Below are 19,274 nucleotides of genomic sequence, written 5' to 3'. Positions count from 1 at the left end.
TTCTCCCAAGTTACAGGCAGCGATTCAAATCTGCTAAGCCTGTAGTGAGACTGTGAAGAGATGGACCACTGAGTCAAAACTGGGCCTGCTTGATAGCACTGATTGGAAGGTTTTTGAGGCTGCTGCTACAGATCTCAACAAACTCACTGACACTGTCACATCCTACACTAGCTTTTGTGAGGACATGTGTGTGCCAACCAAAACCTTCTGCACATACATAAACAATAAACCCTGGTTCACTGCAAAACTCAGGATGCTTCATCAGGCCAAGGAGGGTTGTAACGGTGCACTTGTTTGTACCGAACTGTTTTGGTTCGGGGCCTTCAGTATAATATGGAGGTGTACCCAATGAATACATGTAGCCTATGTGAAGAATGCAAACACTCAGGAAGCAGGGTGGCTGTAAGTAGTACCCATGTGCAGGGTTTCCTCTATATACATTCAGCAGCAGTAATTTCTCAGCACCACAGCAAAAAACCCAAAACATGATAACAGAGAGTATAACAGGCACGAGTCGGACATTCAAAGCATGTTAGGTTTCACTTTGGGTTTTCAGTATGTTGCAGCTTCGTGGCACAAAAGAGTCCACAGGTTCCTTTCTAGCAAAACGGTTTTTATTTTTTAACTCAACTTAGCAAAATGAAATGAACCTCCTCCTCTTCTCCTTCACCATGCCTCTGCTGCAGTGTTACTGTGAGGTCACATTCACAGCACCTCAGGGAATTCTGAGGCATTCAAAAACAACTCAGTAAATTACAGTGTTTGCCATAAACAAATATTGAACATTAAAAAAATTCAGAAATACATAATGTGGGGTGCCTGTTAATGCACAAATGACTGAACAATATTTTTTTTAAATGTACTGTGCCCCACAGGTAGTTACAGAGTGCACACCCCTACCCCACCCCCTTCACTGGTCTCCTTCACCGTACCAAAAACGTGTCAAAAATGTATTGAACTGAAGACCCCTGTCCCAAAATGTACCGAACCAAAATTTTTCTGTAACACTGCACCCCTAATTTGCACCCTTACATGAATTTACAGCATTACACTGATTACACATGGTATTATTCTCATCTCTTCTGGCGAAATCTAGCCAAGCTTTGGATTGCTTTTTCCTCTCCATAGCCCCTTTTACACAGCACTTCTGTTTCATCTTTATTCTGGAATGACGTCTGTGTAAACAAAATGGTGGGATCATTTGATCCCATCTCTGTCATGGCTCTGTAACATCTCTGTAGGTTGTAACAGAGCCATGATAAAGGTAGAATCGTGATTGTGTCTGTCTTTCACTGTTTCACAAATGTGGCTGACTCTGGAGAGGTTAGCTAAGAAGCTATACTTGTGGTATTTCCAATCTGCAAGTTATACATCACACTATACCCTGCGCTGCATCAACACCCCTTTGATTCCGGAACACAGGTCCGCTGTGTAAAAGTCCAGCCAGTCTCACCTCTGTTACTCCTTTGGCTTGGCTGTGTAAATCAGTTAATGGTGGCAAAAGGGTGGGATCGCCCTCTCACCTTTTTCCGGGATCTCTGTGTAAAAGTGGCAAATGATTTCTCGTGGTTAAAGCAGATCAGCGGGTGATGTAATTACCTAATGTACTGCACCACAGTGTAGGGAAAACCAGAAAACATGGTGATAGTAAATGATAAAATCAAGTGTTTCCTGTGGATTTGATCTCTTGGCGTGAAGGTGTGTAATGGGGGGTGGTGTTTGCCAGTGGGTGAGGCAGTTTCCATCCTACTTATTCAATGGGGGTGTGTGTGTGTTAATATACGGGGCGGTGTGGTCCATGCCGCATGTACCTGACAATGGTAGTGCAAAGTGAAAGTGAAACTCCTCTATGTCCCCCGTGGTTGTGAAGCTCATTTACCTTTTCCCTACCGAATGAAACTTCACAAACTTACAGCTTACCTTACCAGTGATATGCTGAAGATTCGTTGAGAAGAATTGATAATGCTGGAAGTGTACAGTTCTGATGGAACTGATCAATCGGAACTGGTTCTAAGTTGGAACCAGTTTTTGATTCTCACCCCTAGTAAACATGGTCCAGCGTATTTTTCCCTCTGATGGCACAATCCACATACTGGACACATTTAGGAACAAAGTCCATAAGCATGCTTGTCTGAAGCAACAATAAAAAACACCACTGGGATGGGCAAGCTACTGTTTGTTTACAACAGCGAGCAGGAGGCCAAGGACACTGGTAACATTAGCATCTGGCGGGATGTAAACAGCAGTCACAATGGCTACTGTTAGATCCCTTGGGAGATAAAAGGGCCTAGAGGAGACTACCAGTATCTCTATATCAGGGCAAAAGTGTGTTCAGTGATCCTGCTGTTGCTGCACCAGAACGTAAACACAAAGCTGCCACTTTTCGATGATAAACATGATGCTGCTGTTCCTCACAAAGCCGTTCTTAGTGGTCAGTAGCTCCAATTCGTCCACTTTCACTGTTACAGATCTGGTGTTGGTCATAAAGACATTCTAAGTAGTTTCAAAATGCAAAAAAAAAGAAATGTGAGTGAGCAAAAAAAAAAAAAAAGAGTTGAGTGAGTGATAAACATGACACAATTTATTGAAAACAACAATTAAACTGAAATAGGCTGTTCTTCAGCCCATCAAAGGTTTAAGACCACAGCCTTTAAAAGCCAAAATCTGTGCAAAAATGTGGATTCAGTGTCATTTTATGTCAGGTATTCACATTGTCATGACCTCCTGATGGCAAAGGCAGAAAATCTTTTCTCTTTGACGTGGTCAGATTGTTGAGCTGCATAAGCAAGGCCTCTTACAATGTGCTGCTGAGGTAAGACAGTCATTTTGAGTCCACTGTCTGAAACTTATGTCCATTCTTGTTAACTTCCCTTGCCATCCATCCTAAAATGTTCTCAATTGGATTTAGATCAGGGGAACATGTAGGATCGTCCAAAAGAGTGACGTTATTCCTCTGGAAGAAGTCCTTTGTCAGGTGGGCATTGTGAACTGCAGTCCTGTTTTTAAACCCAGTCATTATCAGACCAGGGCCATCAGTCATGAGGGATGCCCCCTGCAACATCTCCACACAGCCAGCTGCCGTTTGACGCCCCTGCACAACCTGAAGCTCCATTGTTCCACTGAAGGAAAAGGCTCCCCAGATCATGATGGCGTCCCTCCACTGTGCTGCGTAGAAAACATCTCAAGTGGGATCTCCTTGTCATGCCAGTAACGTTGGAAGCCATCAGGACAGCCAAGCAATGTTCCCTCTAATTTTTCATGTGTCTGAGCAAACACACAAACTCCCTGAGCAGTCCCTTGGACCACTGAGAACAACATCAGATGTGCACACTGTGGTCACGCCAGTATCACATCTGTCCAAGTTAGATGGTTTACTAAAAGAATCAAATTACAGCAGTAATTTCCATTAGGTTGGTTTTAATTAAGTAATTTAGTCCACTTGAAAAAGACAAAAATTATGTTCATGACCTGTGTAGTATGTTAACACCATTGGAAGTATAAATATTTATTTTAAGTATGCCTTAACATTAACTGCCAACTGAATCGAGCCAACTATAAACTCCAATTTTGAAAACACACTTAGCATTTATTATAAAGCATTGACTTGTATTTTGAGTATGAGTTTGTATGTCAGTGTGTGAAACTCTTGCTGTGGTCTGGGACAGAGTCCTGCTCCTGTAACTCTTTGTCTGTAAAATATATAATTACACAATTTTCATTAGCATTTCTACTACTCATAAACTAATAACAGAATTTAATGATCATTATCCATAAATGACAATTCTTAATAAAGAACTAGATAAGCTCAAATCTGACTGAGGACTTAAAAATTTAATTTTTCCTGTGTGTCCAGCTCACTTCTCCAATTGTTGTACAATTTGTCCAGCTTGATGACCCCGTCTGCTTCTTTCACAGGGTGTGAGAGTCCTCCTTCTGTGGTTAGGGTGGGGCTCTTGCTCTGAAAGAATTGAGACGTACACCTTTTGAGATAAAATTTTGTTCACATTGAAACATTCACATTTTGCACAATGATGTGTGCTGTAGCACAAGCATGTTATATGGTGAAAATTCCATCAACTCTGTAAACTATAATTACACAGTTTCTATTAGCATTTCTACTACTTGTAGTACTAGCATTTACTGATTATCCATAATAAATGAAAATTCTTAATAAATGACAATAAGCAAAAAACTGATTGAGAAATGAAATATCACCTTACTTTTTCCATCTGTCCTTCTCACATCTCCAATGGTTGAACACTTTGTCCAGGTTGATGGCCCCATCTGCTTCTAGCTTTGACTTTATGCACATCAGCTGGTCCAAATGTGCTGCTCTTCCCCAATAATGTACCGATCACCATTCCCATCTTGCATCTTCGTATAATTCCAACCGCATTCAAATGACTTTTTGCTGAATGTGACGCTTGAGGTAGTCCAGCTTCCACTCTGTCCACACTTTTCCCTCCGAAAACTCGCTCGCTACTTTGGCTTCGCTACATGTTTTTCAGAGCAGACCTTTCTCACTCGAAAAAGAAAAAATCTCACCCAGTTTTGACATTTTTCCTTCCGTTTGCACATTCTCTGACAGCCATTCCCTCCTAAAAGAAGCGCATTTCTTTTTTTACTTTGACTTGGTAAGTGGATGTGCCACTGTCTGTTCGTTTCACCATTATTGTAAGGGGTTGACACTAGCAAGACTAAGCATCATTCGCAGGTCATAACTCCACCGTGGCTGCGCCATTTTGCAGGTAAGCACACCAGTTGGTGGCACGTAAGGACGCCATCAATGACGTTAACTAGCTGTGTTAACACATGTGTAAACCACATCATCTCATTGGCTGACTTGTCACTCTAGGTCACACTGCAAAATGGTACAGAATAAATTGCAATGTGTTTATTTTTTCTCAGTTGAGGTTGGATTTTTATTTAATGCGCAACGCAGATTTTCTGTGTGCGGAGACCATGTTAGCAGTGCACAACTGCGCACGCGCACAGCTTAGGGGGAACAGTGCCGTCAAGGTTAAATTTTTTCTCATCAGAGAATAAAACTTTCTTCCACCTTTCAGTGTCCCATGTTTGGTGCTCTCTTGCGAAGTCTAAACAGGCAATTTTGTGGCGTTGAAGGAGAGAAGGCCTTTGAAGACATATTTTGTTCTCAAAGCCCTTCTCTCATACATGTCTGATGGTGACTGGGCTGCAGTTGGCACCAGTCACGGCCTTAATTTGGGTCGACTGTCTTAACAGACAGCCAATTGGATCCTCCTGCTCAGTGCTGGTAAATTATTTTTGGGTCTACCACTTGACTGTTTTGTTTCATAACCTTCAGGATCTTTTAAGAAATTCAAAATGACTGTACTGCATCTAACCTCAGCCGTGATGGCATGTTGTGAGAGGCCTTACTTACGCAGCTCAACAATCCGACCACATTCAAAGGAGAAAGTTTCTTTGACTTCGAAATCAGGAGGTCATGACAGTGTGAAGACCTGACAGAAAATCGCACTGAATCCACATTTTGGTGCAGATTTTGGCTTTTAAAGGCTGTGGTCTTAAACTTTTGATTGGCTGATGAACAACCTATTTCAGTTTAGTTGTTGTTTTCAATAAATTGCTTACTCAAATTTTTTTTTGTCTCACTCCCATTTCTTCTTTTTGCGTTTTGAAACTACTGAGAACCTTCTTAATATCCAACATTGCAAAATGTATTCATGCAATTTTTAACTGGTCTTAAAAATTTTGATCAGGTGTGTATATCTATACACCCCCCCACCCCAGACAGCAGAGGTATATAGATATAAAAGCAATCCTACAAGAATCAATGAAATATATATCAAAACTCAATTGAACTGGGGGAATCGCATTTGTTTTTTTAGAACATTAAAATTTTTTGCTTTGGGCAATGGTTTTAATATATTCTTCTTCAGCCTCTGAAACCTGGAATACATTAAACTAAATTAAGAACTAAGCTAAACATAGTCACTTGGACTAAATAAATAAAATCATTTGTGCACTAAACTAAATTGAAATAAAAAAAACAAACTGAAAGACTAAATGAATGAAAACAAACAAACAAAAAAAAACTCACTGTAAGTGAATGTTTTCTCCTGTGTGCTGTGGATCCTTAAACAAGCTTTTACCTCTGTGCTTAAACTCGTTGGCCAGCAGCAGTCGGGTGGCCAGGGGGAAGGCCACCATTAGCATTGGGACATAGGCTGAGCACAGGCCCTGCTGGCTGAGCCACACCAGGCTGCAACACCACAGCAATAAGCTCACATCAAAGTACAGATCACCCAGCTCCACCAGGCGGACACCCTGCACACAAAACGCACAAATATCCGTCACAGTGGAGATTTATCATCAGTTCAAACTGGTTCCACTAAAAATGTCTCTAACCATCTTTGGAAAGTGCTGTAAATCATCATCACCTAATAGCCTATATGGATTAATACAGGAACAAAGAAGGAGAAGCATGACTGAAGTTGCCAGTTCCCTTTTACACCAGAATCACAATGTGTTTGTTAACACTCTATCAGCAAAATTACTGGTTTAATTCATACCAAAATGGGTTTATAGATTGCCAATGACCCAGAATAGATCTGATTACATTTTGGGAAAAGTAGGTCAAAGTTCAAATTTTTTATGAATTTTTACCCCCCCCCCCCCCCCCAATTACTTATAATGGGTGAAATTTCAAATGTCTATAAAAACGTCAATTTTGTTTCAGTTTACTTTAAACTTGGCACATATAGGCAATTGATATGCTGACATCAGCACACACATACACATAATGAGATCAGCTGGATCGATGCCAAAATAAGCTACAATATGTTGCGAGGGGTGGAGTTTGTTGTGCCTGGCACCACTTGTTAGATCATGATTCAGATTTAGTTCAAACACAGAATGAGTTGAGGTAATGACTCCTCTGTCCTATGAAAGGAAACTTGTTCAAGCAGTATTTAGAAACAAGGCCACAGATAAAAGCAGCTCCCTCATCAGGTTTTTTTTTTTTTAGCAGCTTTATGTCGTCTGGGACAAAGGTGAGTCTGTGTCCTTTCTGGAGTCTGGCCATAAAAAGTAGACTTGTGAGATGGTTAGCTGTAGCTCTGTGTGAAAAATAAACCTTCTGTGATGGTTTATATAAGCCAAAACTTACTGGCAGTCAGACATGCACTGAATAAACCATTTGCTCTATATATCTAAAGAGAAGATTAACATACTGTAGGTATGTCCGTCCAATTGCTGCAAGCATCACACACAATTCCTTTTCATAGCTTTAAAAACAGGGAATATTTTGACACAACTTTTCTGAAATAATTATTTCATGAATAAGCTATTACATGACTGACAGGTCTGACACCTCGATAGTTTATATCATGACAGACAGAGAGAAACTTGTCAGTGAAGTAGGGAGGAGAACTGTTTGCTTTCTCATCACTGCACTACACTTTCTAAATCAGTTAAATGAGTCATGGCCACAAATTCATCTCAGGGAAAAAAAATCCCAACATAGTTTTAATCCAAGTGAAATACACATAGGTATGTAAAAGAATGCAAAGACTCATTACATTAAAGTGTAGTGAATAAAGTCAACCCTATCTGCAAGTTCAAGGAAACACTGAAATATAAACCACATGATTTAGAAACCATGAAGTGTCATTTGATATCTCATTCAGGACAGTTGACATTCCTTCAGCCCTTAAGCTTACTTTCACCAGCATTCAGCATTTTGCTTTACCATACAATTGTCCGAGTAGAAAGTAACCACAAGATCATTTGATTCAGCTTCAATTGAATGACTCTGGCCACAAAATATCCATAAGATTGTGCAAACCTTGACATCCTTTGTATCTTATTATTCTTCTTATTTTTGAATACATTGTTGCATTTTTTTCTATTTAGTTATTATTTACTATTTATTTAACACCACTACTCCTGTATTATTTTAATCTTTAAGAATTACAAATCATTTTTACTCTTGTCTGTGCTGTTCTAATGTTGCTCTATGAAGCACATGATTGGTATGTGTAAGTCATCTTAAAGTAAGTTATTCAAGGTATCTCAGTACTGCAGCTACATATTGTTGCAATCACTGCTACCTCAGAATGGCTATCATATTGGCAGTAATATGCATGCCAAGTTGAGCTGAGTTCAAATGCCAATGTAGACACAGATTCTAAATATCAGGTGTATTACTAAAAAGGAAAACACTTTACATTTAACTTGGTGACATTTAACTGCTTACAGAAATATTGCTTTCTCCAATATCTAATTATGACCACTCTAACTCAATAACAGAAGCATCAGTTTTCAGGAAACTTGGTTCATAGACTGACTGAACAAATATCCTGAACCATCTAGTTTCTCCTGTGTTAACAAAATGCTGTCTAAAAATGCAATGTTTAGGAAAGCTACCCTGTTAATACAAAAATTTTTTAAAAAGACCCACTAATGCTTCAGGCTGACGGAACTCAAAACTTAATTTCCTAACAATGCATTTAGTGTGAAACAGAAACTATTCAAGACAGTGGTGTGAAGCACTCACTGAAAACATGCCAAATTCTGTACTTTAGATTTTAAAAGTGTCTTCACCGAATACCAAACATAAATGCTGCTCTCACTGCTATTTTAACTGGTCTGTTCAGCTTTACTCTTGAACTCACTGGACCTGAATTTCCAGCAGTTTAAGCAGCTGAGTCACCTTTGCATTGAATGAACTATTGAACTTTCAACATTTCCTCATAGAATGTTTCAGCCTCTCATACAGATCTGCCGAAAACTTGAACTTGGCATTCATAAGTGAAGTCTGTGAGAAACAGGGACTAGTGTACATATGGCTTTGTGACACTACCATATGGGTCTGCATGCAGGACATGCATCCCCTCTCTATGATTCTCATTTGTCTGTGTAATCATTTCATCACAATGTGCAAAAATACAAGGCACCTCTTGTCCTCTTTCCATTAACTGTAGTTTGAATTCTGCAAGTACACACAGGGTCTGCTGCTTAACTCGACTCTCCAAAGTTAAGAGTCCATTTACTCACTCCGTAGTAGAGGTTTTTGGCCAGCGTGTGAACTAGAATCATTTTGCCAGTGGCAGCAGTTCCGTACAGGCAGATGGAGGCATAGAAGTGGTTGTACCAAAACATGGAGCGGCCCAGCAGAGTGACAAGCAGGGCAACGATCAGCACTGACAGCAGGGTGACAAACCAGCTCAGCACCGCTACGCCTGTGGCAAAGGCCAAGTCTCGAACATATCGACCACCTGACAGAGACAGAGACACATTTAAACTTTTACGCACAGCAACAATTGATGATAATTAACTAGAAAAAGCCTAAAAAGTAATGTTCATGTTTATGGGGCATTTAGTTTACAAGTTTATTTTTACAAAAAGCACACAACATATCCAAACGAGGAAATGACAACACAGGAAATAGTGACCTACCCCCATTGCCAGGCAGTGAGGCTTTCTTAGCCAGATAGAGGAAAGTGGCTGCAGCGACCACGTAGTTAAGAATGGTGCCAACACGAGCCGGGTAAGCTACCACCATGACCCCCAAGAGGTCGAAGAACACCATGTTACCATGGCGATACTCAGAGGAATCCGCCAGCTTCTCTGACATTACCAGGTGCTTCAGGACTGCCAAGATATTATCACCTAAAAACGAAATGGAAATGAGTAGTAGTGTTAAAATGAATTTAGCTGCACTGATATAACAGCTAAGAGCACAGAGACAATATGACGTGAATTACGGGAAACAAAACTGGGTGTAAAGTTATTGTTAGGGACCGAGCCGAAAGGTAAGGCCCTCTAACACGCTGAGAGGCCTTGCCTTGAAAGCAAGGCCCTATTGTTTTTCGTTCGTTTTTATATTATTAGGGACTGAGCCGAAAGGTAAGGCCCTCTCACACAGTGAGAGGCCTTGCCTGGAAGCAAGGCCCTATTGTTTTTCGTTCGCTTTTATATTATTTTTTTCCTCAACGCCACTTTAAACTGGAATTTGACTGCCACCAAGATCTAACAGTCCAGGCAGAAGCCATGAAAATTTCAGCCCACAGCAGAGACTAAAGACGGTAAGATTTATAAGAATCTGTGTTTAATCTTAATCTATCACAAACACCACACTCTACTATTCTGTTAGCCTCACAGTGCAGCACTGATGGTACTTCTGTCTTTACAGTAGCTGGAGGCAAAAGAGGGTGAACAAGGAGGAGATTTTTGGAGAGGGATCACAATGGATATGACGTCTGATGAAGAAGATGGCACTGCTGATGGGACATCTGGGTTGACTGTAAGGCCTCCATCCTTCCAGAGTCTGGAGCTCTCTAAACCTTTGAGCTGCACTCCAACAGACACTACAGCAGAACCCAACATACTGGACCACCCTCAGAGAAGATGGCACCAACACTTATCTGATGTGATGCTTTTAGGTCAAAGACCAAACTTATTTCATAAGTTGTATAAATTACTTTCATAAGTTACAACAAGTTGATAATAGATAAATATGTTAAAATCTGTTAAAATGCAGTTGGCTTAAGAATTGATAGGAGATGTCGCCTCCTTAAGGATCTTTGTGTTTGCTGTGTGCTAAGGTTGTATACAGAGTGAGCGCTCTTTTGCTAGAGATGATCTTTGACGTATATTTCCTGTTCGCTATTTTCTCTGCAGTTAAAGTTCAGAGAAACTCACGTACGTTAAGTGTGCTCTACTACTCTGTGCCTTGTGAAATTTTCGTCTTTGTAAGTGTATATATCCGAAAACAATATTAACTTCTAGATGTTGGTTGATTGAAACTGTTCTGTGAACATGTACTGAAGCTAACGTTTATGCTATTCAAGCTAGCAATGTGAGTGCATTAGATGTGTAGCGTAATTAATAATAACTATCTGTTAGCAATTGAAGTTGTATGTATTTGTATGTTGCAGTTACAAAAACATTAAAGAAAACGTCAAGTAAAGGGGAACCTCCAAATCAGAAAAGAAAGCCTTGTTTGGACTCCACTGTATTTTTGTTAGCTGGCTGTAGCTGCACAGTCACATGTTGTGAGGACAGCACATGACTTTGACTTACTTTTTTAAAACCTAAGTTAGTTTTAATTTGAAAATGTTGTAATTTTTTATTCTAAAAGTTTGTTTTAATTTAAATGTTGGCCCTTTTTTCGTAAATATGTAAGAGTGCTTTTTGCATTCTGCATTTATTAAAGCTTGTCTTTATTTGTTAACATGATCTTGGCAGTCGTGTTCTTTCTCAATTGATATTGGTGGTGATGTTTTCAGTATGTGAATTATTACCCTGCAACAATAAATAAATAAAAAATAATAATATTTTTAATGGGTGGGGCATATTACAATGCTGCACAGATGATCAATCACATGTGAGCTGTCCTTTGTGGTAACATCCAATGGGTTACTATAAAAATAAAAAAAAAAAAAAATAAAAACATCCAAAGAGTGTGTCTGTGGCCAGACATGGCAGGCACCAGTGACATTCAAACATTCACACCTCTGTGAGGTGTTAACCTCCGCACCCGCCTGCCCCCCTCCCCGTTGGCTCCATTTGTGGCAGTTTCTGGCATCGATGAACTTCTCTGTAAACTCACGATAATTACTGGGAATCTTTGAAGTTGGCGGGCGTTTACGGGGTCGATAATCTGGTTTTTCATGCAGTGGAAAGTACACGGAGTACATTTCTTCAAAATAAAACCCTTATTAAAAAAACATAATGTCTAGTAAGTAGCTTCTTTTCATTTTTATGACCAAACGCTCAACTGTTTGTACAATGTTTCTTCATTTAAAAGTACTCTTTCTAACAGACACACATGCTCACACAATAGAGTTTTTTTCCAAAATAATACCCTTAAATGTGGTAAATCATCACTTTTATGCTCAATTACTCTTACAATTTCAATTCATTTTTCAAACTGATTCTGTCTCTCACATACAAAACAAACGCACATACACACAGTAGGTTTTCCAAAATAAAAGTCTCATTTAAAGGTGATGGTGGTTTCAGCAGAGGGCCGCTGGTGTTCTGTACAGATGTAAGGATGACGGACACAAAAGGCTGGGAGCTGGTATCAGGACGGAGAGGTGTGAGTGGAGCTGAGGTGTCGACAGTGACGGGAGGCGGTTCAGCGGGAGGCGGAGCGCCCGGTGCGAGGTCCTGCCCAGTGCTGCTTGCAGCTTTAATTGTTTTTGTGTTTGTACCTTTTCCCAAGTATCCACCGAGAAAATATTACTGATCACAAAAAGTGAGTTCCACACCACCATATGACAAAAAAAGAATGCTTTTTATAGAGTTGACACATTATGAGCGTTTAGTGACTTGGTATAGTCCTGACCAGTGGCCTTTGGTAGTGTTACTCAGGATCCAGGACAGTATTTATTGCAGCAGAAAAATCATGTCATTTGATTGCTCTTGTATAGTGGGCCTTAGCATCTCATCCCCTAACTCATGTTACATACACAGTTCTAATCACACATAGCAATCAGTTATTAATAAAAGGAATCACAAAAAGGAGACTAGTCATAAAGGCAGCAATGCCAAGCAGGAATTTTCCACCTTCCTGTATCTTAACTGAATTTCTGGCAACCCAGTGACTACTGTGAACATGGCAGTTGGAATCCAGGGAAGACTGGACGACAGCCAGGAAAGTCTGGTTGACAGCAGGGAAAGACCGCATCGGGAGTGGGTGACCAGTAACCCAACCCACTAGTTTCTCTTAGGAGAGACACCCATTCCTTACTACGAAGAACTACAAAGGGACAACCTGCAGGCCCTCCGAGAGGTGGGATGAAAGATGGATCACACGGTTATGACACTGACGACGGAAACGGATAACGAGAATGCCAGAGCTCCAGTTAATGAGAAGATCCTCCGAAAGTGTGCTTGCGGGTGGGAAAACGTAACCACGTTCAGGGGGCTACATATCCACCAGGGGAAGGCAAAGTGTGGACAGAAAGGCCAGCAGCAACCTTGAGCTGTGAAAGTGGGTGAGACAAGAGGGACCAGGAGCCAGGTTGAAAACCACAGTGCCAACGGACCCTATGTTGTTGTAGGCGCAGATGTCACAGAGAAAGAAAGGCCATTGGAGGAAGTGGAGCCCCTACACGAGCTCCAAGACCCAATCCCCATCACCTCACACAGAACAGAGCCAAAGACAGAGACCAGAAAACCAGTAAGGAAGGACAAGCTCAAATGGCCAAGGTCAAATGAAGCTGAGGCAAGGTGTACATTGGACACAGACCTGATCAAGAGGCTAGAGGGAGCTCTGCGAGGAGGCATCAAAGCCAAGCTCAACCTGTTCGGGGACATCACATACCAGTGCTGCAAGGACAGGTTTGGCGAAATAATCCCCAAGAAGAAGTCTGCCCCAAGGGAGAGGGGGAGGAGGGAAAAGGAGATCTCCCAGCTTGTGCAACGACACCAACAACTCCACAAGATCTGGAGGAAGGCCACCCAGCCAGAGAGGGAAGGCCTTAAAGCCCTGTGGGAGAAGGTCAAGCAAAGGCTAGCAAAGCTCCGCCGAGCTGAACGCATCCAGAAGTGCAGCAGCCGGAAGCAAAAAGAGCAAGCCAGCTTCTTCAAGGATCCCTTCAAGCACGCCAGGCAACTGCTGGAGGAGAAGAAGTCCGGGAAGCTCGAAACCATCAGGGAGCAAGTAGAACCGCATGCTAAGAGGCAGTAGAGCCACCCACTAATGAATGTCCCATTGGGAACACCAGGGTACGTGCCCCGGCCTGCACTACCAACAGCCGAGTTCAACACCATGCCCCCAAGCTCAATGAAGTAAGGCAAGCAGTGAAGAAGGCGAGGTCCTCATCAGCCTGGCCCCAATGGAGTCCCCTACAAGCTCTATAAGTACTTCCCCAAGGTGCTAGAACTGCTGTGGTACCTGATGAGGACTGCCTGGAAAAAGCAGCTCATCCCATTGGAGTGGCAAAGAGTTGTAGCGGTCTTCATCCCCAAGGAAGAAAACTCCAGAGACATCAGCCAATTCAGGAACATCGCCCTGCTGAATGTGGAAGGGTAAATCTTCTTCTCAGCGCTAGCCAGAAGGATGACCACCTACCTGCTTGAGAATAGCTATATATACACAAGCTGCCAGAAAGCAGGAGTCCCAAGTTTTCCAGGATGTGTGGAGCACTCCACGATGATCTGGAACCAAATCCAGAGGGCCAAGCGGGAGAAGACTGACCTGCACGTCGTCTGGCTTGACCTCACCAATGCGTATGGATCAGTTCCACACCAGCTGATCAACTATGCCTTGGAGTTCTTCCATATGCCTCTCTGTATCAGGAACCTGATAGCGCTGTACTTCAGAAAGAAGGAACTTGAGGAAGCAGTGGAAGAGAGCCTCACAGGAGGAAAAAGCAGGCATCGACCTCCTGCAAGCAGACCTGAAGGGACGCCTGGGAAGTTTACGGAGAGCAGAAAACATCAGGCTCCGACACAAGAGGAAAGAAAGGGCAAGAACATCCTTCTACAAGGATCCCTTTAGATTTGTGAAAGAAATCTTCACAAAGGAAAAGAGTGGATCTCTTAAAATGCCAAAGAGGGAATTAGAAGACCACCTGAAAATGACTCACACAGACTGCCACAGACTGGAACAGAGGAAATTACCACCAGACATGCCACCACTGCCTCAACCAGAACATCAGCTGGATGACAGTCCCCCAAGATGGAGTGAGATAGAGAAAGTGGTAAGGAAGGCAAGGACAGTTTCAGCTCCAGGTCCAAATGGAGTACCATACCAGCTGTATAAAAATTCCCCAAACGTCTTGCGGTTTATGTGGAGGCAAATGAAGGTGGCATGGAAGACACAAACCATCCCAAAAGTGTGGTGGAGAGCTGGGGGAGTGACAATCCCCAAGGAGAAGGATGCCTCAAAAATCGATCAATTCCGACAGATTAATCTGGAGAATGTCGAAGGGAAGGTCTTCTTTAGCATTGTTGCTCAAAGGATGACAATCTACCTAAACAAAACAACTTGATTGACACGTCGGTCCAGAAAGCTGGCATACCCGGTTTCTCAGGATGCTTAGAACATACGAGCATGATATGGCACCAGCTCCAATCTGCCAAAAGGGAAGGAAGAGACCTGCATGTGCTATTCCTAGACCTGGCCAATGCTTTTGGATCGGTCCCCCATTCCCTCATCTGGACAGCCTTTAATTTTTTCCACATCCCAAATACCATCACAAACCTGGTCAAAACTACTTCAAAGACCTGCAGTTCTGTGTCAAAACAACAAAATATAACATCATGGCAGTCACTAGAGGTAGGAATAATGGCAGGATGTACCATCTCCCCACTAGCCTTCACAATGGCAATGGAGGTGACCATTCGAGCGTCCAAGTGGATGGTTGGAGGAGAACGTCTGCAGTGTGGACAGCGTCTACCTCCCATTCGTGCCTACATGGATGACATGACGACCATAACATCTACCATTGCATGTACAAAACGGCTGCTTGAGAAACTTCAGGACAACATCACATGGGCAAGGATGATGCTGAAACCTAGCAAATCCAGGAGCATATCCACCAGCAAAGGGAAACTTGTGGACCAGAGGTTCTACATCAAGGATACACCCATCCCTCTGGTGTCAGAGCTACCCATTAGAGCTTAGGGCACTGGTACAACAAGAACCTCAAAGACTCAACCAGATTGATCAGCTGAGGGCAGAAACCATCAAAGGTCTTACCAGCATAGACAAGACCCTGCTTCCTGACAAGTTGAAACTGTGGTGCCTGCAGTTCGGATTGCTACCTGATGTGGCCTTTAACAATTATGAGATCCCCATGACCAAAGTTGAGAAGCTGGAGAGAACAGTCAGCTCTTACATCAAGAAGTGGCTTGGTCTTCCCCGTTGCCTCAGCAATATCGGCTTGTATGGGCACGGGCCCTGAAACTGCCTGTCTCTAGCCTCACGGAGGAATATAAATGTGCCAAAGTGAGGTTGAACATGACCCTGAAGAGTCTCAGGATGACACGATCCGAGCAGCTGCCCCCATATTGGCAACTGCAGGAAATGGATCCCATCAGAGGCCATACAGCAAGCAAAATCAGCGTTCAGACATGGAGACATTGTAGGGCAGGTGCAGCATGGAAGAAGTGGGTTTGGACTTGGAACAAGCCGACCCACATGGCACAAGACCACAACTACCCAGAGGAGAAAGCTGGTCGTGGCTGAGGTTCGACAGCAGGAAGAGGCAGCAAGATACGCAAAGGCAGTCTCACAGTCCAAACAGGGTCAGTGGACTAGCTGGGAAAACCTGGAGCATCGTAAGCTCACATGGAGGGACCTGTGGGAGATGGAAGGAAGCCGGATCAGCTTCATTATCAGAGCCACCTATGATGTGCTTCCTTCACCCAAGAACCTACCAGCGGCTGGGAGAGGATCCATCATGTGCTCTCTGCAAAACCCCTGCAACACTCAGGCACATTCTCACGGATGCAAAACCAGTTTGTCCCAAGGCTGGTACACCTGGAGACACAACTAGGTCCTACGACACTGGCGATCATCCTGGAAGGAAGAAGAACAACTAACAACATCCTTCCTCCCCAGTGTCTGGACAGCCGAATACCATCCCATTCATAAGGGCAGGGCAAGTCTCAGCAACAACAGCTGCTAGAGTGGAAACGACCTTCCTGGCAATGTCCGGGATTGGAAAATGCAGGTTGATCTAGACCAGAAGCTCAACTTTCCACCTGAGATAATTACAACTAATCTCAGACCAGACCTGGTCTTATGGTCAACATCGCAGAAGTCACTGCTCATTGTAGAACTGACTGTACCATGGGAGGCTGCAGTCAGTGAAGCATACGAATGCAAATGCCTGAAATACTCCGACATAACAGCAGAGGCAGAACAACATGGCTGGCGTGCCCATGTGCTTCCCGTGGAGGTGGATACAGAGGCTTTGTCGCTGGATCCAAACCAAGCTTCTGAAGGGGATGGGAGTGCGAGGACAGGCCCTTCAGCAAGCCATCAGATCACTGTCGGAAGCCGCCGAGCGCAGCAGCAGCTGGCTATGGATAAAGAGGAAGGACCCCATCTGGGCTGCAAAGTGACCACCGAGGGTAAAAGCCAAGGGGGACACACCAGGGATGCTTGGTGTCGCCGTTGAGCTCTGTGGAGATGTAGTGGGCCTATCAGTGAAACATCAATGAAGCAGGGTGCCCACCTGAAGACCCCAGTGAAGCTTTTACCCCTACCCCACTCATCACCAAGTGCCATTCAAACAAGGATTGTAATACCAAGTCCTATGTGCTTAACAGATCTACACATGTTAAACCGCCGGCGTACCTATTTTTTTGTTTTTTTCTTTACAGCACCATCGACCCAAACCGCCATCAAGGCAGGTAAGTATTCTCCATCAACCCAATCAACCCAAACTGCCATCAAGCCAGCTAAGTAGTCGCCATCGATCCAAACCGCCATTGTGGGCCTATCAACGAAACATCAATGAAGCAGGGTGCCCACCTGAAGACCCCAGTGAAGCTTTTACCCCTACCACCATCACCAAGTGCTGATCAATTAGGGATTGTAATACCAAGTCCTATTAGCTCAACAGCAACCTGCAAATGTGCTTTGCCCTCCAGGATTTCACCACCGGGTGGCAGTAGCTCCAAGTGGGGATTGCCATGGGATGTGCAATCTCTCCAATCTTATTTGTGACAGCTTTTGAAGTAATCCTCATAGGAGTAAGACAAATGGTTGGAGGGATAAAACTACCATCTGGCCAGAGGCTACCCTCACTGAGAAGCTTCATGGATGATGTCACCAGTCTCCTTCAGACAGCAGCATGTACATCTCGGCTGCTAAAGAGGTTGGATGAGTTGATGTCATGGGCCAGAATGAAAATCAAGCCCTCTAAATCCCACAGCCTGTCACTCAGAAGGGGAGTCAGGAATGACAACACCATCTTCGTGGTCAGGGGAGAGAGAATTCCTCTCCTATCCGAACAACCCATCAAAAGCCTGGGGAGGCAGTACACTGCAGAGCTGTCTGACAAGCAAGTGGGGAGAACTGTCCTGAAGCAGCTGATGGATGGTCTGGCAAGAATCGATCAAAGCCAACTCCCTGGAAAGTAAAGACCTGGTGCTATCAGTAAACACTTTACAGGAGGCTGATGTGGCCCCTGAAGACGTGCGAGGTCCCCTTATCCATCATGGGCAAGATGGGTGGGAAGGCCAACTTGTTCATCAGGAAGTGGTTTGGACTGCCACGGTGTCTCTCCGAAACAGGCCTCTTCAGCAAGAATGCTCTGCAGCTGCCACTGCAGTCCATCAGCGTGGGGTACATGCAGGAGAAGGCCAGATTGGTGCTGGAGCTGAGAGAGTCCACCGACCAATCAGTAAGGAAAGCCAATGCCAAGGTTCCCACTGGCCGAACGTGGAGTGCCCAAGCTGAGGTTGACCAAGCTGTGAGGAGGCTGCAACACAGAGAGATCGTGGGCAGACTCCAAGAAGGAAGAGCAGGGCTAGGATGGGGAGAAGGGCCACAATTCTGGTCTAAGGCCAGTTGCAAGGAGAGGAAGGAGATGGTGGTGGCGGAGGTGGCGAGGACGGAGGAGGAGCGCTACAAGATCAAGGCCATGTCACAGGGCCAGCAAGGAAGCTGGACAACCTGGGAGGGAGTTGTCAGCCGCAACATCAGTTGGTCCGACCTGTGAAAGATCCCACAGGCAAGACTGAGCTTCCTTATTCGCTCAACCTACGACACGCTTCCCTGCCCTCGGAACCTTCACCAGTGGTTCAGGAACGGAATCCTGCTCGCTCTGTAACGCTCCCAACGCAAGCCTCTTGCACATCTTGTCAGGCTGCAAGACCACGCTCTCCCAGGGACGTTACAGATGGCGCCATGACCAGGTCCTGAGGAAACTGGCGGAGGTGCTGGAAGGATGCAGTCAGGGCAGTAACAACTACCTGCAGCAGACCACGCCAGCTTTGTCAAAGAAGGGGGAGGGCCAAGATACACCAGGTCAAGAGAGACCAAGGCCTTTTTCCCCCGGTCAGGAGTGGGACATGAGGGTTGACCTCGACAGACAGTTCCAATTCCCCACCATGATTACCACCACACCTCTTCGTCCCGACATTGTTGTATGGTCCGAATCAGCAAAAGCAATGTACCTCATCGAACTCACAGTTCCATCAGAGGAGGAGATCCAGGCTGCATTTGAGCGAAAGAGGGCCAAGCACGCAGATCTGACTGTCTGACTATCCAGTGGAGGTTGGCTGCCGCGGCTTTGTGGGGCTGTCAACGACGTGGCTAC

At 44.0% G+C, this 19,274-nt stretch overlaps 1 protein-coding gene across 1 annotated transcript in view; it reads right to left on the bottom strand.

Annotated features, from left to right (window-relative positions):
- Positions 1-2,331: 2,331 nt before the first annotated feature.
- ermp1 (endoplasmic reticulum metallopeptidase 1) overlaps positions 2,332-19,274 on the bottom strand; it is an 81,774-nt gene continuing 64,831 nt past the window's right edge. The window contains exons 7-11 of the mRNA XM_030148376.1: positions 9,442-9,654; positions 9,040-9,260; positions 6,083-6,309; positions 3,876-3,980; positions 2,332-2,470 (exon numbers count right to left, since the gene is read on the bottom strand). Coding sequence (XP_030004236.1) covers positions 2,332-2,470; positions 3,876-3,980; positions 6,083-6,309; positions 9,040-9,260; positions 9,442-9,654 — 905 coding nt within the window. The remainder of the gene's footprint in view (positions 2,471-3,875; positions 3,981-6,082; positions 6,310-9,039; positions 9,261-9,441; positions 9,655-19,274) is intronic.

Source organism: Sphaeramia orbicularis, chromosome 12 (assembly GCF_902148855.1).
Source record: "Sphaeramia orbicularis chromosome 12, fSphaOr1.1, whole genome shotgun sequence".
Lineage (NCBI taxonomy): Eukaryota > Metazoa > Chordata > Actinopteri > Kurtiformes > Apogonidae > Sphaeramia > Sphaeramia orbicularis.
The sequence above is the reverse complement of the archived record's forward strand: the minus strand, read 5'-3'. Positions and strand labels throughout refer to the sequence as shown.